Source organism: Diceros bicornis, chromosome 1 (genome assembly GCF_020826845.1).
Source record: "Diceros bicornis minor isolate mBicDic1 chromosome 1, mDicBic1.mat.cur, whole genome shotgun sequence".
NCBI classification, from domain to species: domain Eukaryota; kingdom Metazoa; phylum Chordata; class Mammalia; order Perissodactyla; family Rhinocerotidae; genus Diceros; species Diceros bicornis.
Genome location: NC_080740.1, coordinates 3,521,915 through 3,549,375, shown reverse-complemented (window position 1 = coordinate 3,549,375; position 27,461 = coordinate 3,521,915). Strand labels below are relative to the sequence as shown.

The 27,461-nt window shown below is 40.1% G+C and overlaps 1 protein-coding gene across 2 annotated transcripts in view; it reads right to left on the bottom strand.

Moving 5' to 3' along the window:
* Nucleotides 1-27,461, bottom strand: part of ARHGEF28 (Rho guanine nucleotide exchange factor 28) — a 298,793-nt gene that overhangs the window by 58,879 nt on the left and 212,453 nt on the right. For both annotated transcript variants that reach the window (XM_058560657.1, XM_058560747.1), the window contains 9 exons: nt 24,950-25,005; nt 23,853-23,901; nt 21,897-22,041; nt 21,697-21,824; nt 20,357-20,497; nt 16,914-17,161; nt 11,666-11,788; nt 10,358-10,475; nt 6,936-7,190 (listed from right to left, as the gene is read on the bottom strand). In XM_058560657.1, the coding sequence (XP_058416640.1) occupies nt 6,936-7,190; nt 10,358-10,475; nt 11,666-11,788; nt 16,914-17,161; nt 20,357-20,497; nt 21,697-21,824; nt 21,897-22,041; nt 23,853-23,901; nt 24,950-25,005 (1,263 nt within the window). The remainder of the gene's footprint in view (nt 1-6,935; nt 7,191-10,357; nt 10,476-11,665; nt 11,789-16,913; nt 17,162-20,356; nt 20,498-21,696; nt 21,825-21,896; nt 22,042-23,852; nt 23,902-24,949; nt 25,006-27,461) is intronic.

The window sequence follows — 27,461 nt, the reverse complement described above, 5'->3', positions numbered from 1 at the left end:
GGAATACAGATATACTCCAGATGGAAGAAGAGAGAGAACTAAGACTAAAAAGAAATGAAGAAAGACTCCGAGAAATATCGGACTCTATCAGAAAATGTAACATAAGAATTATAGGTATTCCTGAGGGAGAGGAGAGGGAAAGAGGAACAGAGAGCCTATTCAAGGAAATAATAGCTGAAAATTTCCCAAATCTGGGGAAGGAGCAGGAAATACCAGTAAGCGAAGCCAACAGGACTCCTATATATATTAACAGACAAAGGCCTTCACCACGACACCTAGTGGTAAGGCTAGCCAGGGTCAACGACAAAGAAACAATATTAAGGGCAGCTAGACAAAAACAAAAAATAACGTACAAAGGAACTCCCATCAGGCTCTCAGCGGATTTCTCAACAGAAACTTTTCAGGCTAGAAGAGACTGGAATGATATATTCAAAATACTAAAAGACAAAAACTTTCAGCCAAGAATACTCTATCCAGCAAAAATATCCTTCAAATATGATGGAGAAATAGTAACTCTCCCAGATAAACAAAAGCTAAGGGAGTTCATGGCCACGAGACCGCCACTACAAGAAATACTCAAGAAGGCCCTCAGGCCTGAAAACAAGAAGAGAAAGGGAACACAAAGCTTGGAGTAAGGAGAAAAGTAGGTAGACAAAATCAGAGAAATAGTAGATCTTTACCGGAATAGGTTAGCAACCACTTAAATACTAAACTCAAAGATCAAAGGAAGAAATTCACCAAAAATAAATTTAACCTCATCACTGTAAACACACAGCCACAACACAAGACAGAATAAGGTATAACAAGAGCAACTTAGAAGGGGAAGAGGAAAGTGACTGAATTGACTTAGTATAAGGAAATAGGAGGCTATCAGATAATGGACTATCTCATACAGAAGATTTTTCGCCCAAACCTCAAGGTAACCACTAAACAAATAATCAAATTAAAACCACATATGATAAACAAAGAGAAAACTAGGAGAATCATAAGACAGAACAACCAAACTGAATTGGCAGTCCAAAACAAATGGGACAAGAAACAAAGGAAATGCAAAAGAACCAGAAAATAAGTGACAAAACAGCAACATTCAACCCTCATATTTCAATAATTACCCTAAATGTAAATGGATTGAACTCTCCAATCAAAAGATACAGAGTGGCAGGATGGATTAAAAAGCAAGACCCAACAATATGCTGCCTTCAGGAAACACATCTTAGCACTAAAGACAAGCACAGGCTCAGAGTGAAAGGATGGAAGACAATACTCCAAGCTAATGGCAAACAAAAGAAAGCAGGTGTTGCCATACTCATATCAGACAAAGTAGACTTCAAGATAAAACAGGTTAAGAAAGACAAAGAAGGGAAATATATAATGATAAAAGGGACACTCCATCAAGAAGACATATCACTTATAAATATATATGCACCCAACATAGGAGCACCAATGTACATAAAACAACTATTAACAAACCTAAAAGGAGAAATCAACAACAACACAATAATAGTAGGGGATCTTAACACCCCACTTACAGCAATGGATAGATCATCCAGACAAAAGAATATTAGACTAATTAGACTATTAGACTAATAAAGAAATATTAGACTTAAATGAAAAACTGGACGAGATGGACCTAGTAGACATATACAGAGCACTCCACCCAAAAACAGCTGACTACACATTCTTCTCAAGCGCGCATGGAACATTCTCTAGGATAGACCATATGTTGGGAAACAAAGCAAGCCTCAATAAATTTAAGAAGATTGAAATCATAACAAGCATCTTTTCAGACCATAAGGCTATGAAACTGGAAATGAACCAGGAAAAAAAAACTGGGAAAATGACAAAAATGTGGAGATTAAACAACATGCTACTGAACAACCAATGGATCATTGATGAAATTAAAGGAGAAATCAAAAACTATCTGGAAACAAACGAAAATGATAACATGCCATATCAAACCATATGGGACGCAGCAAAAGCGGTCCTGAGAGGGAAACTCATAGCGATACAAGCCCACCTTAACAAACAAGAAAAAGCCCTAATAGGCAACCTTAAATTACACCTAACAGAACTAGAAAAAGAAGAACAAACAAAGCCCAAAGCCAGCAGAAGGAGAGAAATAATAAAAATCAGAGCAGAAATAAATGATATTGAGACCAAAAAAACAGTAGAAAGGATTAATGAAACAAAGAGTTGGTTCTTCGAGAAGATAAACAAAATAGACAAACCCTTAGCCAGGCTAACTAAGAAAAAAAGAGAAAAGGCTCAAGTAAATAAAATTAGAAATGAAAGAGGAGAAATTACAACGGATACCATGGAAATACAGAGGATTATAAGAGAATACTATGAGAAATCATATGCCAACAAATTGGACAATCTAGAAGAAATGGATAAATTCTTAGACTTATACAACCTCCCAAAATTGAACCAAGAAGAAATGGAGAATCTGAATAGACCAATCACAAGTAAAGAGATTGAAATAGTAATCAAAAACCTCCCAAAAAATAAAAGTCCAGGACCAGATGGCTTCTCCAGTGAATTTTACCAAACATTCAAAGAAGATTTAATACCCATCCTCCTCAAACTATTCCAAAAAATAGAGGAAGATGGAACACTTCCTGAATCATTCTATGAGGCCAACATCACCCTGATACCGAAACCAGACAAAGACAATACAAAGAAAGAAAATTACAGGCCAATATCGCTGATGAACATTGATGCAAAAATCCTCAACAAAATATTGGCAAACCGAATACAACAATACATTAAAAAGATCATACACCATGATCAAGTGGGATTTATACCAGAGACGCAGGGATGGTTCAACATCCGCAAATCAATCAACGTGATACATCACATCAACAAAACAAAGAATAAAAACCACATGATCATCTCAATAGACGCAGAGAAGGCATTTGACAAGATACAACATCCATTTATGATAAAAACTCTCAATAAAATGGGAATAGAAGGAAAGTACCTCAACATAATAAAGGCCATATATGACAAACCCACAGCTAACATCATACTCAACGGGGAAAGACTGAAAGCCATTCCTCTGAGAACAGGAACGAGGCAGGGCTGCCCACTCTCACCACTCCTGTTCAACATAGTACTGGAGGTTTTGGCCAGAGCAATTAGGCAAGAAAAAGGAATAAAAGGAATCCAAATAGGTAACGAAGAAGTGAAACTCTCACTATTTGCAGATGACATGATTGTATATATAGAAAACCCTAAAGAATCTGTTGGAAAACTGTTAGAAACAATCAACAACTACAGCAAAGTTGCAGGGTACAAAATCAATCTACAAAAATCAGTTGCATTTCTATATGCTAATAATGAACTAACAGAAAGAGAGTTCAAAAAGATAATACCATTTACAATTGCATCAAAAAGAATAAAATACCTAGGAATAAATCTTACCAAGGAGGTGAAGGACCTATACAATGAGAACTACAAGACATTATTGAGGGAAATCTACGATGACATAAAGAAATGGAAAGATATCCCATGCACGTGGATTGGAAGAATAAACATAGTTAAAATGTCTATATTACCTAAAGCAATCTACAGATTCAATGCAATCCCAATCAGAATCCCAATGACATTCTTCACAGAAATAGAAAAAAGAATACTAAAATTTATATGGGGCAACAAAAGACCCCGAATAGCTAAAGAAATCCTAAAGAAAAAGAACAAAGCAGGAGGCATCACAATTCCTGACTTCAAAACATACTACAAAGCAATAGTAATCAAAACAGCATGGTACTGGTACAAAAACAGACACACAGATCAATGGAACAGAATTGAAAGCCCAGAAATAAAACCACACATATACGGACAGCTAATTTTCGACAAAGGTGCTAAGGACATGCAATGGAGAAAGGAAAGTCTCTTCAATAAATGGTGTTGGGAAAACTGGACATCCACATGCAAAAGAATGAAAGTGGACCATGTGCTATCGCCATTCACAAAAATTAACTCAAAATGGATCAAAGACCTGAAGGTGAGACCTGAAACTATAAAACTCATAGAAGAAAATATAGGCAACACACTATTTGACATTGGGTTTAAAGGAATCTTTTCGGATGACATGCCTACCCAGACTAGGGAAACTAAAGAAAAAATAAACAAGTGGGACTTTATCAGACTAAAGAGCTTTTATAAGACAAATGAAATCAGAATCAAGATGAACAAACAACCAACCAGCTGGGAGAGAATATCTGCAAAACATACATCTGACAAGGGGTTGATCTCCATAATATATAAAGAACTCACACAATTGAACAACAAAAAAACAAACAACCCGATCAAAAAATGGGCAGAGGAAATGAACAGACACTTCTCCAAGGAAGATATACAGATGGCCAATAGGCACATGAAAAGATGCTCAACATCACTAATCATCAGGGAAATGCAAATCAAAACAACACTAAGATACCACCTCACGCCTGTTAGAATGGCTATAATCACCAAGACAAAAAACAACAAATGTTGGAGAGGATGTGGAGAAACAGGAACCCTCATACACAGCTGGTGGGAATGCAAATTGGTGCAGCCTCTATGGAAAACGCTATGGAGATTCCTCAAAGAATTAAAAATAGAGATGCCCTATGATCCAGCCATCCCACTACTGGGAATCTATCCAACGCACCTGAAATCAACAATCCAAAGAGGCTTATGCACCCCTATGTTCATTGCAGCATTATTCACCATAGCCAAGAAGTGGAAGCAACCTAAGTGTCCCTCGACTGACGATTGGATTAAGAAAATGTGGTATATATATACAATGGAATACTACTCAGCCATAAAAAAAGACAAAATCGTCCCATTTGCAACAACATGGATGGGCCTGGAGCGTATTATGTTAAGTGAAATAAGCCAGAAAGAGAAAGACAAACACTGTATGATCTCACTCATATGTGGAATATAAACCAACACATGGACAGAGAAAACTGGACTGTGGTTACCCGGGAAGTGGGGGTGGGGGGTGGGGGGTGGGCACAAGGGGTGAAGGGAGTCATATATGGGGTGATGGACAAACAAAAATGTACAACCCAAAATTTCACAATGTTAGAAACCATTAAAATATCAATAAAAATGAAAAAAAAAAAAGAGCCTCCTCAGGCCTTCCAGCCCCTGCTGGCTGAGGTGGTATGGTCATTAAAAAAAAAAAAAAAAAAAAAAAAAAAAAAAAAAAAATTAAAAAACTAAGATTTAGTCTAATTATGAAACTTTTATAAAAATGCCCATATCATGATAGACAAAGATATATTTTATAGATAAACATAGCTTATCTACTAAGTGTGCATGTTTGTATAACTATAGGTCTAGCTAAATCTCCAGCAAAATTTAATGTTGTAGCTTTCAAAACAGAAAAAAAAAATCCAATAAAAAAGGAAGTTCTGGGGCCGGCCTGGTGGCACAAGCTGTTAAGTGCGCACGCTCTGCTGCGGCGGCCTGGGGTTCGCAGGTTCGGATCCCCGGCGTGCACCGACGTATTGCTTGTTAAGTCATGCTGTGGCGGCGTCCCATATAAAGTGGAGGAAGATGGCCACGGTTGTTAGCTCAGGACCCATCTTCCTCAAGAAAAAAGGGGAGGATTGGCATCAGATGTTAGCTCAGGGTTAGTCCTCCTCACAAAAAAAAAAAAAGTCCTCCTCACCGAAAAAAAAAAAAAAAAAAAAGGAAGTTCTAACAGAATGAAGCCCTTATCTTTAGGGGGAAAATATTACTTAACTAAAACTGTTAGAGGGCAGCTTCTACCTTGCATTACGCTATTTTGTTCCATCTACATCTGAGGGAATTAGAGTTCCTGTACTTCCCTTACAAATTGTTCACAAGAACCCATCTTCACTCTACCACTAAACACTCTCAAAGTTACCAAATTGTTGATTCTATGAAATGGATAAGGAGCAAACGACTTGGAGCAACAGGATCTACAGATTGGGGTTAATATTTTAGTTTGGTTAACAGTCTAATTGTGGTTACCGTTTAGTCGCAACTTTGCAAGTTGCTGATCAACAAATCCTATTTCAGTCACTAGTTGCAACCACCACCAAAACTCAATAATCCTCCAATGGGTAATAACCTCTGAGTAATTGGCATTTAACTACCTCTACCTTTCATTGCTTACCTACGAAAGCTATTAAGATGCAATATTAAAAACAAGGAGAGCGGACCAGTGGTTCTTCACCCCGGCTGCACACTCACCTGGGAGATGTAAGCATCCCTACACTTGGGCTTCATCCCCAGACCAATAAAATCAGAATCTCTGGGAGGAGACTAGAGTATCGGTAACTTTTTTAAGCTCCAGAGGTGATTCTAGTGTGTGGCCAGGGTTGAGAAAGCTTGGATCAGGCAAGGTGCTAGCTACAGAATCAGCCCTATAAGAATCTGAATGAAATGTTTTAGACTCTAACCAGATTAACAGAGTCAAGTTAATGCCTGTTATCAGATGGTAACACTGAGGAAGAGTTTCCACCAACGTCAACGTGTTTATTTATGCACGTGTATATTAATTTATATTACTCAGGAACAAAGATGACATTCAGCGCTCATTTCTCCCCTCAATGTTCTGACAGCCTGGGCTGGGTTGGCACACAACAGACTCACTTTCAACACATCACATTTGCCAGAATAATATTTCTGTGTCAACAACTAGCAGAATTCTCAGTTCCTTCGATTCAAACATCACAAACTTGTAAATTCATAAAATATATGTGAAGGCTTTCAGCAAACTCCCACCAAAGGTTTGTAGCACAGGCCACATTTGCCTGTTGGAATTCCCGACTAGATCCTGGGGGAATCTTTCCACTGACCCAGAGTTTGTGTGTGCGCCTGCACCTCTGAACCATTTTTCTTCTGAACATCTGTCCTCTGATACGCGAGTAACATGTGAGAGGAGGAGAGACTGGCCTGCGGAGGCCCGGTACCTTTGAAGCGGCCGGTGGCTGTTTTCCAGTACACGAGGCCGTCGTGGAGCAGCGTCCTTTCCTCGCTCAGTAGCGCCTGCTTCCGAAACACATGACCGTTCTTGAGCTTTGTGTACGTTTTGTTTTCGATCTTACTTAGGATCTCAAGCCATTTTTGGTTTTTCTCATATTCGCTGACTTTTAAATCCACTGCTGCAATCATGTCTTTAATTAAGCAAAGGGCTTTGCATAAGTCTTGATGTTCTTCAGTTCTTTCTGCGTGGGAAAAAGAAAGAAAACCCCTATACGATAAGTCCGAGCGCTAAGGAATACTTTTTAAAAATACAGTTAAATGTATCATCCAAATAGCAAAAATCCCACAACAAAAATGTTGGATTAAATTCAAATACTGTATTATCACTCTGCACCCCTCTTCCCAAAAATAACCATTAAAATATTTAAATATAAAAGATTTACTTATCAGATGTGCTTCAGCTGAAACACTGTGAAAACAAGATGTGTGATTTCCAGGGACTGGTCTGACCTTCCCCCCAGGGCAGGGAAGGTGTTATACACTAAGGTAGGCCTTCCTTTCACCTTCCTGCACACAGAGAATCAAGTAATCCCAACATCAGTTTCTCAGAACTTAGCTGAGCCGCAGGCCCAAGTCAGCATTCTTTCATAAAACAGAGCCGCAGGGTGACTTGAACGCGCCCCAGGCTCGTGTGCCTTCCTGGACCCCTTCCTCCATAAAAATATTCAAAATATTTTATAGCTGCATTAGCATAAAGATGAATATATGAACATTACATATTAAAACATTTTTTCAACCTAAAAAATGGGACCAAGGCACTCTGCCTAGTGGGTACGTCAGCCATGCTCATGCCAACAGAGCAGATGACCGTCAATTCCGGGTGTTAGTCTTTAAAACACTGACCACCTGCTCTCGTCTCTAGATTATCTTAAGAAAAACTCTAGAGGAGTTTCTGGAACAGCCTCCTGAAACTCCAGATGAAACTGAATTTAGCTGTTGTCTATACTTAAGGATAAAAAATACCTAGTTGATGTTTACTGAGGTGAACGGAACTGAAAGGGAAAGTTGCAGGAGGCCAGAAGGTGCTGGAACGGGAGGAGAAGAGACAATACAAGGTTTCCTAGCGCCTGGAGCAGCAGAAACGGCAGTCAGGGGGAATGGGAGCAAGTCCTCCGCAGGGTCTGAACGTTAAGTGTCTCACGCAGAGACACGAGGGTTTTGTCAGAGCACCTCAAGCACCAGATCCTGATACCCACCTTCAACAAGGAAGGTACCTTCTTTCCCACTGCCTAAGAATGCACCTGACTACTTTATCACACCAAGCAGCGCCCATCCCCCAAAAAGGTTCTTCTTTTTAAAGAGCATAGTAGAGAAAATCAAAGCGGAGGGACAAGGTGACTTGGGGTAAGACCAAGAAAAGGCTCAGTCTTCGCTCCTCAGCGACAAATCACCCAAAGCGCAGCAGCACTGGCCTCACCCGGGAGCCTCACCTTGGGCTCCACCTCAGACCTGCTGACGCCGAGTCTGCATGTAAACAAGATCCCCAGCGGAAGGGCGCACCTAACCAAGCCGGAGAAGCCCCGCCATCACAGAGTCACAGGGACCAGTGCTCCGGGGAGCCAGGGAGGGAGAGAACTGACGGTTGGTAAGGTCCGACCTAAGGAGGCAGAGTCCATTCGGCCACCACGACAGCTATGCCTGAGGAGCCGTAGGTCCTGCTTAGCATTTCTGACACACAGGAGGCCATCTTTGCTATTCATTCTACCCGGGGTTTGGCATGGATGATCCTTGCAGTACCACCAGCTGACCCAACAAAATCGGACAGATTTTAGTCTTTAAGGTACTATATTAAACTTAAGAAAGGGAATATGAACATAATACAGACTGAAAGCCTTAATTTTGCTTTCATTCTTTTGCTGAGAACAAAATTTATGAGGCTTTCCTCTTTATGTTGTGCTTGTCTTTTCTTCTATGTTAAATTATAGAGAGTAATAAAAACGTGACACAAGAAATAGATGCTACTATTCCCACTTGAACTTAACTCCTAATGTGACTGAACAAACAGAAAGATTAAATCATGCGTTTCTACTCACCTAAACCCCTTCCAAAAAAAGGATGTTAGAAGTTGACTTTTTTATTTTTTTTATTTTTATTTTTTTTGTGAGGAAGATCAGCCCTGTGTTAACATCTGCCCCTCCTCCTCTTTTTTTGCTGAGGAAGACTGGCCCTGGGCTAACATCCATGCCCATCTTCCTCCACTTTATAGGGGACATCGCCACAGCATGGCTTGACAAGCAGTGCGTCGGTGTGTGCCCGGGATCCGAACCTGCCAACCCTCGGGCCACCGCAGCAGAGTGCACACACTTAACCACTACACCAACGTTTTTAGAGTGAGCATTTAAGATCTCATGACCATTTTCATTATTTTCAAGTCAACTGATAATAAGAAAGGTAATAAAAGCAGCTCCCACTCATGGAGGACCTTGTTTATACCAGGCCCTGCAACAGGCGCTTTCTGAGACAATCTCATTCAATCCTCACAACAATTCCGTAAGATAAGGATTATTATTCTCATTTGGTAATGGAGAAGACTGAGGCTCCTTTAGATGACTTGCCCACCTAATGAGCAGCAGAGCCGAGTCTATGCAATGGCAACGCAAGTTTACACCATCCCAAACCCAAGCCCTTGCTATCGTAACACGCTGCCACCCTCATGATGATTTACTCAAGATCAATAAGCTGGCTTGGGGAACAGGCATTTTATTTATTCATTTACTGAACTGATACGTGTGCATTCACTGATACCCTATTCTGTACCAGCCACTGCACTAAGCACTGAAGATCCAGTTGTGAACCAGACAGATACAGGCCTTCGAGATCCCTCAAGGAGCTTACAGACATTAAGCTCTGTTACATTACAGACATGGCATTAACAGTTTCTGAAACGATGCCCAGATGTTACTCCCTGGAACTTGATGAACTGACAGGGTCAAAAACAGCTCCTTCAAAAATCACTCTCAACCTAATAATTCATTGCTTGGCAGAGCTGACGTTTGGTGACAGGATCAATCGCAGATGTGTCATCATATGCTCAGAAGGTAATAGGAAGATGAGGAAGCAGAGGTATTAAGGAAGTCTAGATATGGGGAAAATGTAGAAGGAAAAGGCAGGGTCAAAGTATGAGGGAGCCTTGGTTTGGGCTGCTTGAAGGAATTCTGACTGTGGGCCAAGCTGCATTATAAAAGATAACTTTCAAAATGGATCCAAATCCTAAGGCTTTAACAGCTTTTCCATAATGACAGGTCTTCATGAATCAGAGGCCACAAGCATTTATAACTGTTTACGACAACTCAGATATGTTTAAAACTGATGAAAGAGGCAAATGCTTGTCCCAGAAGTCGTCACTCACCCTTTGTGTACTGCAATATCCTTTCCACCAAGACAGGGTATTTTGTAATGCGCTGAGTGACCAGGAGAATGCATTCTGGAATTCCTCGGCGCCGAGCCAAAAGATTACTATTTCGGAGCTTAAAATATATATACATACACATTTTTATATACACAAACTCTACTTGTATTTTCTTTTTAGGTGTGAATTTAATAATACAAAGAATTTGCAACAGTATAATTCTACTCAGATATAACATAACGCATTATCATTAATTAAAACTCGATACATTGTCATTAAATTGTATACTTCGTCATTAATGTCAATAACCCAACTCTCCAAGATTTCAATAAGTTTCAAGTTACTGATGTCTTTGTAGTTAATTCCAAAAGTGAGCAAGTTCCAATAGTTATAAGTGCTAAGATTCATGAATAGCAAAAGTTTTGAAAAATACTCAGAAATCAAAGTTAGATTTTCAATATGAGTTTGCAATTAACTCTTTGTTTTCCCAACAGGTCTTCCTTTATATTTGTTATTATTCACCACAGTACTTAAAGTTTCCTCTAATCAGGGTACCTTTTTAAAAAAATCTCAAAGTATTCTTTAAGTTTCAAGTTTTCAATACATAGGTACATGGGGGAAAAAAAGGAAGGGAATCTGGTAGCATTCTTACAATGGTAGATAAAAATTTAGAATCCATGAAACTCTAAAGGTCGAATTTCTTCAACAAATAAATTGGACACCAAAAAAAGGGATGGGGAGCACTCAGTTTAAAAGCCATTTAAAAGATATAACCCCCATACACAATAATGTGAACCATGGTCAGATCCTGATTTCAGCAATCCAATTGTATGAGATAATCAGGGAAATTTGAATACTGGTCAGCTGTTTAAAGATATTAAAGAATTATTGTTTATTTAAGTGTGATAACGTCATTGTAGTTTTCTTAAGATATATTGTTTAGAGATACCTATTACATATGAAATGATGTGTGTCATGGACTTGCTTCAAACTAATCCAGTGGGGGTGGGGGGAATTCTGTCTTTATTTTTATTGTGGTTGAAACAGCTTTACAGAAGATTACAAAGGTACCCAGGAGCTTGGAGGACACGACTCCACAAATATAAGTTACAAAAGGAAATGATTTGGGAGAAATACTTTACTAACACAGAAAAAGAGACTTTAAATCTTTACCGCAAAACTATCACTTCCTTCTTCCCCTGAAAAACAGTACTTAGATGTGAAACGTGGTTAGATCATTGAAGAAAAAGCATAAACTACTTCCCCGTGCTGGTCTACCACTTTGTAATAGAGTTTTAAAATACTTGCCTTAATAAAATTCTGAAACTTCTTATTCTGCTGGAGTTCTTTAAAGAGTCTAACAGCTTCTTTGTGATGGCTACAGAATTCTCCATATATTTTCTTCATTTTATCTGCATTTTCTTCTGAAAACTGAAAAGAATAACATTTCAACGACGGTTTATAAATTTAGTCAGTTCTAAACACTAAAAAGAACATGAAATTTTCATATATTCCAATATGTTCTTTGCAAATAAAGAATAAATACCGTGGCATTTCTGCACATGATGACTTCTCTTCCCCAGATACTTTTTAAATTATAAGAAGAGGAAGGGAAAGTTATCAACCTAATACAATTATGTTATATTGAACTAATTCAATTATCAATAGCCAAATGAAAAATATTTAACATCTTCTATTATTTTTTTAGTATTTGTGCAACTATCATTTCAATTTATAGTTTTAATACTTTTATAGATTGAAGAAGGGTATGTGGCAACATTTGGGGGTTCTCAGCAAAGTACGACCTCTCACCAGTTGACAGTCACATTGGCTAACTGATCATGTCCCTGAACTTAGTTCTCAGCTGGGAATTTGATTTTTGTCAGCTCATCACAAATAGATCAAGAGGCAGGTTATCATTTGCCAAGAAGACAGAGAAAAAGGAATAATCACAAGGCCAATTTATTAACTAATGGACAGAAGTAGAGATGTGGGCTGGATATTTCAATAAGCTTGACCTGTAGAAAAACCTGTGTAGACAATCTACATGGGAACCAATCTAGAATTATAAAGTGGGTGGAGAGAATTAGCTGAATATTTGAATGCCAGTGTTTCAGACTTTGATGACCCTATGCATACACGTCCACAATGAAGACCCAGTGCAACAGACACCAGAACACACCGCCCCTCCCATGGGAAGTACTTGAAATTTATATCACCATCTCTCTCTTTGCATCTTTGCTTATAGTTTTGTCTATGCTTGAGGCCACTATGTCTCAAGAGATGATCCTTAAACCACCTATAATCACTCAAAAAAAAAAAGAGAAATACTTTGGTACAAATCTAACAAAACACATATACAGGCCTTGTATGCTGAAAACTACACAAAGCTAGTGAAAGAAATCAAAGAAGAGCTAAATAAATGGAGAAATATGCCATGTTCATAGATTGGAAGACTCAACATAGTAAAGATGTCAATTCTCTCAAAATTAATATACAGGTTTAATGCAATTCTTATCAAAGTCCCAGCAAGTTTTTTTGTAGATATAGACAACATTATTCTAGAATTCATATGAAAAGGCAAAGGAATTAGAAGAGTTAAAAACAACTTTGAAAAAGAATACAGTGAAAGGATCCAGTCTACTCAATTTCAAGATTTACTATATAACTACAGTTAACTAAGACTGTGTGGAAGGATAGACACACAGATCAGTGGAACAGAGCAGGAGCCCAAAATGCCAAACTGATATTTGACAGATGGCAAAAGCAATTCACTGGAGGACTTGAACATCCATAGATCAAAAAAAAAAAGAGAAAAGAATCTCGACCAAAGTCTCATATCCTATACAAAAATTAACTCAAAATGGATCACAGACTTAAAAATAAAACATAAACTATAAAACTTTTAAGAAAACAATAGGAGAAAATCTTTGAGATCTCAGGTTATACAAAGAGTTCTTAGACTTAAAACCAAAAGCATGATCTTCATAATGAAAAACTGATATACTGGACTTCATCATAATTATAGAATGAGAAAACAAGTTACAGACTTAAAGAAAATATTTGCAAACCACATATGGGACAAAAGACTAGTATCTAGAATATATAAAGAAATCTCAATATTCAACAGTAAGAAAACAAAGAATCCAGTTAGAAAATGGGCAAAGGACGTGAAGAGACTTTTCACCAAAGAAGATACACAGACAGCAAATAAGCATATGGAAAGATATTCAACATCACAAGTCACCGGGGAATTGTAATTTAAACCACAATGAGATATTACTACACACCTCTCAGAATTGCTAAAATAAAAAATGGTGACACCACCAAATGCTAGTGAGGACACAGAGAAACTGGATTACTTGTACATTTCTGCTTGGAATGTTGAATTGTACAGCCACTCTGGAAAAGAGTTGGCAGTTTCTTATAAAAGTAAACATGCAACTACCATACAAACCAGAAACTGCACTCCCAGGCACTGATCCCAGAGAAACAAAAATATAAGTTTGCCCACAAATCTATACGTGAATATTTGTAGAAGCTTTATTTGTAATAGCCAAAACCTAGAAACAACCAGATGCCCTTCTACAGTGAATGATTAAACAAACTGTGGTACATCCATACCAGGGAATATTACTCAACAATAAAAAGGAAGGAACGATTGATATATACAACCACCTAGATGATTCTTGAGAGAATTACGCTGAGTGAAAAAAGCCAATCCAAGAGATTACATACCATGTATATCATCTATGTAACATGTATGTAATTTATAGAACATTATTGAAATGACAAAATTACATAAACAGAGAACAGATAGGTGGTTGCCAGCAGTTGAGGAGCAGGTGGGAGCGGGAAGGAAGTCGGTGTGGCTATAAAAAGGCCAGATGAGGAGTCCTTGGGGCGGTAGAAACATTCTGTATCTTGACTGTATCCATACCGATATCCTGGTTGTGGTACTGTATTATAGTTTTGAAATATGTTACCACTGGGGCAAAAACTAATTTAAAAAATAAGTTTAAAAATGCCAAAACCCAGAGCCCATCCCAATCCTATCAACACACGGGGGGGTTGGAGCACAAGATTCCTCATTGTTAACAAGCTTCAGGAGATGCTTGTGTACCTGAAGTTGGAAAACTGCTGCTTTATACCAACCATGTTTTTCATGATCACAATTTCTCACCAACACCAAAAGTTTCCACTGACTGACTTACCATCACATTCGAGCCCAGCCTCCTGAGATGTTCAGTCTCGACGGTCAGAGTGTGGCATTGCCCCAAACTCTTCTCTCATACATCCTTAATCAGCTTGCTCTTCCTTTCTTCCCACAGAGCGCCACACCCACACGACTGTCTGGGGATTTTGCTAATTTATTCCTCAGGAAACAACTTTATTTACACGGTACTGGGGGACCCCCTTGCCATACCCATAAAGCATGGCCACCAACAAGAACACAAAAGCAGCCTTAAATCCTTTCTCTGAATACCAAGGATCTTTCTGCAAAGAAGAGTGGGCTTCATCCAAAAGACCACTGGGCTCACTGTGTGAGAGCCAACTTCCCAAACCTGGGTCTCAATTTAAGCCCTCCTTTTATTCATAGAAATTAAGTAAAAATAGAACTTCTTCTCTTAAGAGATGTGAAATTTTTGTTAACTATGTTTTAAGGGATTAGAATTAAAAGTCATGATTTTCTGCATCGAGGAAAGATGCAAATAATTTCAAATGACAAGATAATCTTCCATTTCATTTTTTTTTTTCTTTTTGCTGGGAAAGATTTGCCCTGAGTTAACATCTATTGCCAATCTTCCTCTTTTTTTTTTTTTTCTCATCCCCAAAGCCCCAGTACATAGCCGTACATTCTAGTTGTAGGTCCCTCTAGTTCTACATGAGCCACCGCTGCAGCACGGCCACTGAAAGACGAGTGGTGTAGGTCCACACCCGGGAACTGAACCCAGGCTGCCGAAGCACAGCACACCAAACTTTAACCACTAGGCCATCAGGGCTGGCTCTTGCACTTCATTTTTGAATGCACTCAGATTCAAGTTCACTTAGACACATTCAGACATTTTTATTCAAACTGTCTTGCAAAGCTTAACCTGGCTCTATTATGTTTCAGGTGAATTATGGGGACAGACAGGTCTAGGACTTTAAAGGTAATCTGCAAAGCCAATAACACTGTGATTAAAAACCTGTTATTCATGTAGATTTTTATAATATTAGACATGTAGAAGTAGCTCTTGGGCTATTAAGTGGGGTTTTGTGCATTAAAAATATTTTTATTTAATCATATTTATATTAATGAACTTAACTCTCTCATTTCTGCATACAGACTAACAGCTGAACTCTACTGCTGTGTGTGACAGGGTGAAATGGATTCAAAATTAATATTTAGGAGAAGATGACATTTTGGCATCTAGCCAGAGAAAGCCAGGTAAGGTAACCAGGGATGGATCTCCATGCCTTTCCTCAAGTGCTGTGAGCGACTGCAAAACATGGCATTCGTGTGAATTCCTGGTGTTCTTTTCCCAAGTGACCCATTCACTCAATAAGTATTCATAGCACCAAGCACTGCTCTAGGTGCTGAAATAGATAGTAACCACGTAGACAAGACTCCCTGCCTTACCAGGACTTACAGCCTAGTGATGGTGAAAGGCTTCCCTAGAACGTCACTATGGATGTCTCAAGGTACCACATTCTTAACTCACTGTTGAAAGAGCAGATTTTGATTCAAATCCCAGTTACGTCACATATGAGGTGTGAACTTGAGAGAGTCATTACCTCCTCCATGCCTCAGTTTTTGTATCTGTACAACAAGGAAAATAATATTTACCTCACAGTGTTGTGAAGGTGAAGTGAGGTAACATGACGAAAGTATCCTAAAAGTGCCTGCCATATTGTGGTTGCTGAACACATGCTATTTAACTTCCATATTAGCATGCTTTTAGTGGAGAGCCCCTTTCAGAGAGAACAGGGGGCCAATACGAATTGTCAAAAGTAAGTTTTGTTTTGTTTCTTTATTAGGAGAGTGGCACAGCCCATTCTCACTGATGCTTCAAACATCCCAAGCACCTAAAAAGTGCCTCCTTTTAGTGAGATTTGCTTGCCTTGTCCCCCAGGCAAGAACTCCGGGGCTTTAATGAGAATAGATAGGTCTGCCTCGCTCCTCCAAAGAGGAGCCAGCATTTGCCTTAGAGATGTTGGTGAGACTATCACGGGCCCACTGGGGGAGCCATGTTGTCGGAGAGCCCACTGCATCAGGAAGCCTAAGTAGAATTTCCACATGGAATTCATTTACGGCTGTGACTCCTGATGGAGGCAGGACAAGGACAGGGAAGACCCAGCCAAGTCCTGTGACACACAGAGGAGCCATTCAAGGGCTGTTAACAGCTCTCAGGCATCAGTCATACAAACCAGCACGAAATGAAAGAAAATCAACCAAACTCACCTGTCAATAACCGTAATGAGATTAATTCCAGGTCTCGATAGGCTTTTAACACTGTAGAGAGTCTGCAAACCCTTAGGTTTTTCAGGTTTTTAGGCCTTAAACCTTTCTTACCTGTTGTACTAGAATGTCTCCAATTCGGTTGATGATGAAATTCCTGTCATCGCCATCACAGGATTCCTGCCTTCGCTCCTTCATACTGTAGAAGAAATGCCTGTGGATTTCCAGCAACTCGTCCAGACAGGGGAAGATCTTATCCACAGTGCTGTGGTCAAGCTGCAGCTCCTCCTTCATCCCTTTCCTGAAGATCTCCGACATGATGAACAGGGTCTGGATGTGATGCATTTCCGTCTGCATCAGCTCTGAAACAGGTGAGCAGAAAGTTTTAACAAACAAGTATCCGGATGTTAACTAAACTTACTGTGGTGGTCATTTCACAATATATACAAATATCGAATCATTACGTGGTACACCTGAAACTAATATGTTATATGTCACCTTACCTCAATAAAAAAGAAAAAGTATCCCTCTTGACCTAAATTAGTAGATAAACACTGTATGTTACGCAAATTAAAAAGAAGGAATGTTCAGGAATAACAATATTCTTCTACTATAAAAGTTAGCACTGACTAAACATTTACTGGAAGCTCAAAATATTAAACTATTTTCTTTTCCCAAGACATTAAAAGGGGATATGTATAAGTCAAGTCCAATAAATAAGAATCCCATGTGTCCAAAGCTCTCATGATATAACTAGCTAACATCTTCAGGCACCTTCATCTGGAATCAGGTCTTATTCTCTCCTAAATGCTCTACTAAAATATAACCAAGTTTACCTCTTTTCTTTCTCTCTTTGTTTCAGTTTTTTGCATTGAGTAGGAACACAATTAATTTGTTGAATTAAATTGAATTAAATATAATGAAGTTCCTCAATGCATACAGCAATACATCCTTTCTATTACTGGATCTGTCTCCAAAATTCCACCTTCTCCAGGAGAAAACAATGTATCATGATCAAAGGACGTCATCAAGAAAGTGAAAAGACAACCCACAGAATGGGAGAAAATATTTGCAAATCATATATCTGATAAGGAACTTGTGTCTAGAATATATAAAGAACTCTTACAACTCAACAATAAAAAGTATAATAACCCACTTCAAAATAGGCAAAAGATTTGAATAGATGTTTCTCCAAAGAGACATACAAATAGCCAAGAGGCAACGAAAAGATGCTCAACATCATTAGCCATCAGGGAAATGCAAATCAAAACCAAAATGAGACACCACTTATCACACACTAGGATAATAAAATAATAAAAAGGATGGACAGGGCCGGCCCAGTGGCATAGCAGTTAAGTTTGCACACTCCACTTCGGCGGCCCAGGGTTCACAGGTTCGGATCCCGGGTGCAGACCTTCGCACCACTTATCAAGCCTTGCTGTGGCAGCATCCCACATATAAAGTAGAGGAAGACGGGCACAGATGTTAGCCCAGGGCCAGTCTTCCTCAGAAAAAAGAGGACGATTGGCAGCAGATGTTAGCTCAGGGCTAATCTTCCTCACCAAAAAAAAAAAAGGATGGATAGTAAAGAAGTGTTGGTGAGGATGTGGAGAAATTGGAGCCCTCATACACTGCGGATGGGGATGTAAAATGGTGCAGCTCCTTTGGAAAACAGTCTGGCGGTTCCTCAAAATGTTAAACATAAAGTTACCATGTCACCCAAAAAGTGGAAACAACCCCAAATGACCATCCACTGATGATCAGATGAACAAAATGTGGTATATCTATACAACGAAATGTTATTCAGCCATAAAATATATGTTACCAGATATATTAAAGATATATAATATGATATATGATATATATTACATCATGGATGAATCTTGAAAACAGCATGCTAAGTGAAAGAAGCCTGTCAGAAAAGACTAAATATTGTACAATTCCATTTATGCAAAATATCCAGACCAGGCAAACCCATAGGGACAGAAAGAAGATTGGTGGTTGCCAGGTGCTGGCGGGAAAAGGAAATGGGGAATGACTGCTGCTGGGAACAGGGTTTCTTTCTGGAGTGATGAAAATGCCCTGGAATTAGATAGTGGTTGATGGTTGCATAACTTTATGAATATACAAAAACCACCAGATTTACACTGTAAAGGGGTGAATTTTATGGTATGTGAATTAAATCTCAATTTTAAAATTATGTCCTTAGAGAAAATAATAATTCACAATTTGTGGGAGTACCGGAAGTTGAAGTTCTAGATTAAGGAGCATTTCCAAACTCATTGACATGTTTTAAGAAAGAATATAAAATATTAGTCATGGAGGATAAACAAATCTAAATGTAGCCTTATTTATTATTTTATCATAAACAAAAATATCTTTAATAGAGAACCCACTAACTTTAAATTATTATCATATCCTACCATGTTTTTACCACCTACTCTGTACTAAGCACTTACCCATATCATTTCATTTAATCCTTTAATCCATGTATCCATTACGACCCAAAAAATAGGGATGATTTTCCTCATCTTTAAAAGAGAGACAATGAAGAAGAGAGGGTGAAGGGTTCCCCCAGAACAAGGCTTTCTGACCCCAAAGGCCATGCTGTGAACTACACTACATGATAATTCACCCCAAATGGGTTAGATTATTTTTAATAATATATGACAAGAGGCAAATAAAGAAAAAATACAGTATAATAAATATTGCAGGGGAAACACTCAAGGGGACAGCATCTTCCTCTCCAAAGTAACTCGCATGTATACAGCCCTGGAGATACTTCAGAGCACAACGTCTCATCTGACCTGCATAACCACCATCCAATGCAGGTGAGGAGGGCTTCTCATGGACACTGGACTTTCTAGCCATACTTGCACACACAGGATTAGTGAAAACTAAGAGTTAGTCTCATCTTTACAGTAGGGTATCTTATTGGAACCGCTATTTAGCATCTACTTTTTACCCGAAAATTTTTTAAACTTCCTTTTGTCCTAACTAGTCTATAATTTAACTTCCCCTAATTCAGATTGCCTTCACCCCAAATAGCATGAGATAGTAAAATCTCACCAGAGCTGAGCTCCACACTGAGGACTGCACACAGTCACGACTGCCCTGACCCAGGGGCTGCAGTCCCCAGCGGTCTATGTGAATGGCACCCCTGGAGTGTGGGGGTAACTACAGGCCATCTGTGCAGCAGTCCTGTCCACCCTACCTTTAATATGTGAAAACTCACTGTGATTCTTACAGCAGAAGAGGTGAAAGAGCACAGGCCATGCCTAACTAAACTTGGAAAGGATGAGGAATAAGATTTGCTTTGTACTAGGTACATACAACGCCTCATTTAAGCCTCACAACATTTCAATCCTGAGTATCATTATCCTCATTTTACAGATGGAGAAACTGAGGCCCAGGTCAGCTAAATATTTTGTCTGAGATCAAGTTACTAGAAAATGGTAGAGGTGGGATTTGAACCCAGGTCCGTACAGCTTCAAATTCCATGCTCTTTCCTCTTCGCCACACTGCTTCAGCCCAAAGAGCTTATGTGAAATGCTTACCAAAAATGACATCCTGTCTTTTGATGACATCCTTCTCCTGCCTGCTACAGAACAAGGGGTCCACCACAAGACTCCAGGATTCTGCCTCGAACTCCTGGGCATCACTGCTGAGGTCACTCCACAGAGACGAATCCACGACGTCTGACGTGTGTTTAGAAAAGAAAAGAAAAGCCAGAAGTGGAGTCGCACACATACCCCAACACCCACGTTTACGGATCCTCACCCCAGAGAACCTGCTGTGAACACAGAAACAGCTCAGTCAGAATATCGCTGACGTGGAGGTGGGACCTCCCAACACCACGCTGGTGAGACGGTTCCAGTCCAGACGGCTCTTGGGAAAGCAGAGGCATCAGTATCAAAACAGTGACCGCGTCTACGCAGAAAAAGGACCTCGGAAGTTCCCTGGTTTGTTTGGGCTTGCTCTATTTCAGTTTTGGGTTTGGTAACCTTCAGAGCACACACTGTGCCTGCAGAATCTTGAACCCACCGACGTCTTTTGCCCCCGTTACTCTGCACTGCTTACTCAGATCTGCATTCTGTGCTTGCCCACAGGGTCTGCTCTCTGCGTGGCCTGCTGTCTGTAACGTAAACACGACGCAGGGCAGAGTCACATGTGAGGACAGATCCTTCTGACAGTTTGACCACACACACACCCCTTCAGAAAACTAAATCCTATTTGTCCAAACAACACTCCTGGAGAGATTCCAGCTCAGAGCAGTAAAGATGAGATGACAATGGACTTAAAGGCTTCAGTTTAAATAAAAGAAACAGATTTTGGGGCAGAGTCCACTCCTTTCTCTTGCCACTTCTTCATTCGGTTTTCCTTCACTTGTTGATACAGCTTGGATATAATAAATAATTCCCCAGATTAAGGCCTAGCCTATGAAATATGCTCTTTTTTAAAGAAGTGTTTTTATTCCCCCAGAAGGAGGAGGCAGCAGACGGGGATAAATCTCTCAGAGACCAGGCAAGTTCAGCCTTAACTGAAGTCCACAGTGGTAACGTACCATCCTATTCCAATTCGTCAACAGCAGTAAAACTTGTTTAAAGGATAACAAGCAGACAATGTATTTCTTTCCTTCATTATGTTTATGACATAATCTTTTGGAAATATATTCATTTAAAAAACACATCATATTTCCTTGGTCACTATCCAGGAGTCTCCTCCAGGGCTAAATTTTCATTCCTTTTATCAGAACAGCCTATACCTAAGAGACACCATGGAACAGAATTCCTTTAAAACGAACAAAAGAATATGTTTCAATCTTAAATTCTTCAGAAAATATTCCTTTTGCCCAATGCTCACAGCAACACAAGCAAGCGCCAACGCGCCTCCTCACCTTCCATTAGGAAAGACTCCGAGGAGGGAGAAGAGCCCATGGACTGTGACAGCTCATCAGAGTGAGACCTGCTTCTCCAGGTGTTGCCGTCACTCTCTGACTCCAGCGACGTCCCGGACCTCCTGAAGCTGGAGGGGGAGACGAGTTAGCCCCGGCAGCGGCTGGGAGACGCTGAGATGTAAAACCACGCTGCGCCTCACCTTTCCAAGGTGGTGCTCGGAACGCTCCTGGACAGCGGAGGGCCCTGCCCTGCAGCTTCTCTCCTCCCGGGCGGCAATCCAACGGGCATGGAGGAAGAGGGGTGCAAGGAGGGAGCAGGCAGTGGGACGTCTCTAAATGAAGAATCTGGAAATCAGAACGGATGCTTCATGCGGTTTTCATAGAGGGCAGTAATTACAAGTAAAGGCAGACACTTAAAAGCCAGAAAGCTGAACATCCAAATGGCCACTTCTAATATGTGCATGCCCGGCCGCGCAGCAGTCTCCCTGCCACATCCCGATGCCTGCTTCAAATGTCCCTTCCACTTCACACGCTCCTGATCCCCAGGCTGCAGGCCTGCTCCAGCATACCCACTCAGAGACCGTGGGCGGCTGGGGTGACACAAACAAGCAAGAAAATGGAATGGGGAAACAGGCCAGCTTTCCCATAAACCACCGCCTGTGCTCCTTAGAGCCAGCTTTAAGTGGATGCAAGGTGTTATTAGCACCATTACTAGAAAGCACATTGTGTGTACAAACAAGCACACACACACAGCATGTCAGTGGATTGGAATGATGCCGGGGAGGCTGTACTTATGGGTAAGAATTTCAGGCAAATGAAACCTGTAAGCCAAGCTGGGCTGTTCTCTCACACACTGAAAACTAAATGGTGCCTCCATACCTTTCTGGTTAGTTCTAAAATGTAATGGGCACACATGCATTTACATTTGATGTGTACTATAAATGGCTCTCAGAAAATATTTCAATCCTGTAATATTATAGGAATATATGGGAACCTCAGGACATTACAAAGGATTTTATGCATGTATAGTTAATTTTATTCTCATGACTCTCAAGTACAGAGAAGAAATAGATGTATTTTATCAGTTCTCAGATACCTTTTATTTTCATGCTTAACCTTATGAAATTGAGAAGCACCTTACAACTGAGGTCAAAGGGACTTCTGGTGTCAAAGCAGGCAAGTAAATGATGTCACAGCTGTTACTGCCCACACTAGCTTACCCTTGTGTAACATCACACCCAATTACATGTCACCAATGAATTTGCATACTTCATTGTCCCTTGATTCAAGTGGCTTTTAAAACACTGGTCACACTTTGGTACAGCACTGAAATGAAAAGTGACCACAAACTTAAAGTGCCTGCCATGTGGCAAGCAATGTAGTATTTCAGGCAGAAGAAATTGCAAAATCTTTCACCATAAATCAAAGGATTTTCAAACTTAGGAGACGATGATGTGACTGGCTCTTACATACAATGTAAAGAACTATCAAAGGCTGCCAATTATTTTCAAAAGAAACTGTGTAAATTTCAGCAGTATATAATTCAAGAAAAAACAGAACCAGTGAGTTTAACCATATGCAAACAAAAATCGGTGTGCCTTGTAATTTCACCGTCATCCTAAAGGAGCTGGTGAGACCACAGCCTGAGCACAGCTGCTGAAAAGCACCGGCTTGCTCCGATGATGGACAACAGGACTGATAAGAATCCAGATTCCAAACTTGAAGATTTTGCCCCAAACTTTGTGATTCTTATGAAGCATGTAGTTTATATTTACCTGGATAAATATGTGCTACTGCTAGGAAAATATAAAATTATGTACTGTTTAATGTAGTGTTTCTCTTTTCCTCCAAAAGGTTATTAAATCAAGACACTAGATCACGTCTTAGAATTGAGGCAACAGCATAATAGCTCCTCCATACAGCCTTCCCCAATACAAAAGATCATTTAGCACATATAAGTACAGAGGCTATCAGGCTGCCAGAGAAGTTTATGCCATTCTTGACCTCTTTGTATAATTACAAATTATGCCAAGAGTATGCTATACAAGAAGAAATAATTGGGCAAATGAGAAAACAAGATGAGGGGGTATTTTACTTTGGAAAAATGTGTGGTATGTATGAAACTGAAAAAAGTTCTTGTTTTCCACGTCACTTACTTCCAAGGATGGTCTGCGGTTTGTTCTTGTTGTATTTCTCTTGGTATTTCTGGTAAAGAATGTTAGAAACACAAAAAATAAGATCAAAGCACCACTGGACTACGAGCACGTCCACACAGTTTCACAGTTATCTATATCACTTTCATTGTTATTTTATTTCAAACAAAGAGGAATTCAAAGCAAAAGACATTAAATGCAACAAAGAGAAAAATGTTATGCTAATGAGATGTGCAAGTTACAACGAAGGTATGCCTCATGACACGTGTCTCACAAATATCCCAACTTTATTAAAAGCCCAGAGGAACAGAAGTCCCTAGCTCCTGTGTCCAGACTGGGGCTGAAAGGGAGTTCCATCAGCACTGCCTTTCTCCTACTTGTCTCTTTCTGCTCCAGGCTAGTCCTCCCGTCTACAGGACACACGACTTCGAGCATTGAAATGCCACCCTTAACTCTGCGACCTGACACCACGTGTGCTGCAGTTAATATGGAGGTCGGTGACTCCAAGTTTCCCTCTGAAGGATCATCATGGTCACTCACATGCATTTCTGATATGACTTTAGAGTGAGAAAGAAATGAACAGAATGACAGATGCCCCCATCTACTCAAGCCCACCCCCAAACACAAAGAACATTCCTCTAGTCCAGTGGGCCTCCCACTGTGGTCCTTGGACCAGCAGCATCACCTGGGAACTTGTTAGAAATGTAAACTCTCAGGTCCCATCCAGACCTACTGCATCAGCAATTCTGGGAGTGGGGCCCAGAAATCTGTGTTTTAACAGGTCCTGGGTGTGATTCTGATGTTTGCAAATTACCGCTCTTGACTTCATTTACATATGCTCCCGGTTTGCACTGGTAAACCACACTGGTCCCAACAGAAAGCCTAATCGCCTACCCCGTGTAACACAAATGGCAGACTGGAGCCTTCTCTGTTTCTACAAGTGCACAGTTAAGGGAGTAATGCTTCACTTTGAGCATGTGTTCTTTTATCACTTTAGAAATAAACCTAGGCAGTAACAAAAGAGTAAAAACCTAAACGGACCACATGAAGCAACCTAGCAGATATAAACATGCAATATTCACAAACGACTGAGCGATCACCTTGGTACACGGAGGCGCAGCGTCTTTACATCCCTTATGTACATTCACATTACAGTCTGAAACAACAAAGGGAAAAGCATCCATCTTATTTAAGTTAATCTGAAATGACTAAGACTACATAATGCTTTTACCGGTCATTATAAAAATAGCACATAAACAATAAAAATATTGAGAAAATTCTTTAAGAATGAAAAAAACATTTAAATCACACGTAGCCCCACCACTCAAGCACACTGGTAATATTTTCGTTTCCTTGGAGATACTGTTCCCCTTCTGCACAGGGCCTTATCAATTATGAAACCTGGAATATGCATGACAAACACTTCTGCGTCTGCCTGAGAACACATTTTGTGCTATACGCCCTATATTGATGGGATTTCTCACATCTGGTTGGTAGCAACTGCCTGCTCCCACATCAGGTCAAATGGCTATGAAGGTGGAAAGAAAACAAACTGACAACAACGCTGAAAAAAAAATGTATTTTCCCCCTCAAACAGGAATTCCTGCTAACTAGAGGGAGCCAAATTCAAAGAGGAGCAGCTTGCCTGTGTTCTGCTTCATGAAACAACGTGGCCTCATCTCACTGGAGGAAGGAAAGGAACGCTTCGCCAGCCCCTTTCTGCCTGTTGGCCCCAAGACCCAAGCCGTCTTCACGGAAAGCTGCCCCGTTTGGGGGCGGCTCCCGGCCAGGAGCTATCTTCTCGCCCTCTCCCCACGGCCGCCTCCACACCCCCCACCATGACCCCCTCTTCCCACCCGCCCCCACACACTGTGTGCAGATGGAAGTGCCTACGGTCTACAGAAACTCTTCAGAAGGGATCCTTCCTCAGAGGTAGAAGGTCTCACTTAGGTGCACAATAGCCACACTGGAAAAGTGCCCGCAACCCACTGAGAACCGAGCAGGAGGCTGATCCCAGCAACCATCCCCCCGTAGGTGTGCAGAGGCATTTCAGCCAGCACCTCGATGGCCAATGAGCAGAGCCCAGGCTCATCCACGAACTGGTCCTGCTGGTAAACATCGAAATCAGACAGCTCTCTCCTCATTCTAGAACAAGCGAATGACAGGAAAAGGAAAAGCGCATCTATGAGCTACCACAGAACAAAGGGATACTGAAAACCACAGGAAGAACAAGCCTGGATAGTATTCAATCCAGAAATAGAGAAGAAAAACTTAGATATTTGAAATGTGCTCTTTTCATAAGAGACATAAAATAGGACCAAAAGGGTGTGAAAGGGGAACAGCATGTGACAATAGACCAGCAAGATGGGAGGGAAACAGCACTTTGAGAGACGAGAAAGGATGCGAGGAAGGAGAAAGGGCAAGGGCAGAACTTAAACCCAGTTGAGAAGATCGACATGACAGAAACATCAAAGCAGCACTGTGACATGACACTGAAAGATTCCCTCTAGAATGTGCAGAAAAGAAGGGTCTAACTATGCCATAGAGAATGTCCTACAGAGAAGACCGATAACACATCACACTTGTCCAAGGAAGAAATCAGAAAAACTAGATGGAAAGCTATAGTCAAAGTTATAACTGACAGAAACTGGTATAAAGCTTAAAAAGAACCAAAAAAGACAAATCATAAGGTCTGTTTCCTAGGAAAAATTATTAAATGACACCTATTCTATTGACACATTCTGACAATATCTGTGTGATTAAAAAATTAAGTCCTCCAGCACCTAGGCAGAAAAAACAGGTTACCAATAGATAAGTCAGGTCGGGCAGGCCCCAGGCTTTTCCACTATGATGCCAGATGCCCAGATACAACAGACCAGCTGACAAGAGTATTGAGGGGGAAAAGTTAGGCCTAAGAATTTACTTAGCCAGATAAATTGCTTTTCTTACGTGAAAGAAGCAAAGATATACCCATAGATACACAAGATTTCAGAAAACAGATCATTCCAATAACCTTCTTGAAAAAAAAAAAAACCTGAAATCCTATTCTACTCTATTTAGAGCAGAATCAAAATTAAGCGTTCAAGAATGGATCAGCTTTATTTAAAAAAAGAGGAGAGGGCAAAAGTGAGCCCTGAAATCAGCTAAACAGTCACATCTAAACAATTGTTGTAAATAATGACACAGAACTGAGCGCAAACATCAAATTACTGTTGCAATAGAAAATTATTCCTGAAACATACAATATAAAAGAATAATAATGAATTCAGTATACTAATAGAGGCTAGGGGAATAAAAGGTAAATATAAGGGAAATAAAAGAGCATTCAATAATAAGCCTTACACAGCCTTACAGTTATTATTAGCAGATATTAACAGAGTACATCTTGCCAAATCCCTGGAGAAAACAGGAGCAAACACAGGGTCCAAACAGCTAAACCAGACGTCAAGGAAAACAGCAGAAAACGAGAAGAGATAGTTGATAGCTGCAAAATTAAATGTAAATGAGAAAAAACAAGGTCTCTCATTACATTACAGAGTACCTACAGCTAATTAAGGCCACATACCCCAAATCAAAACATAGAAAGAGTCAGGAGAAATACAAAGGAAAAGA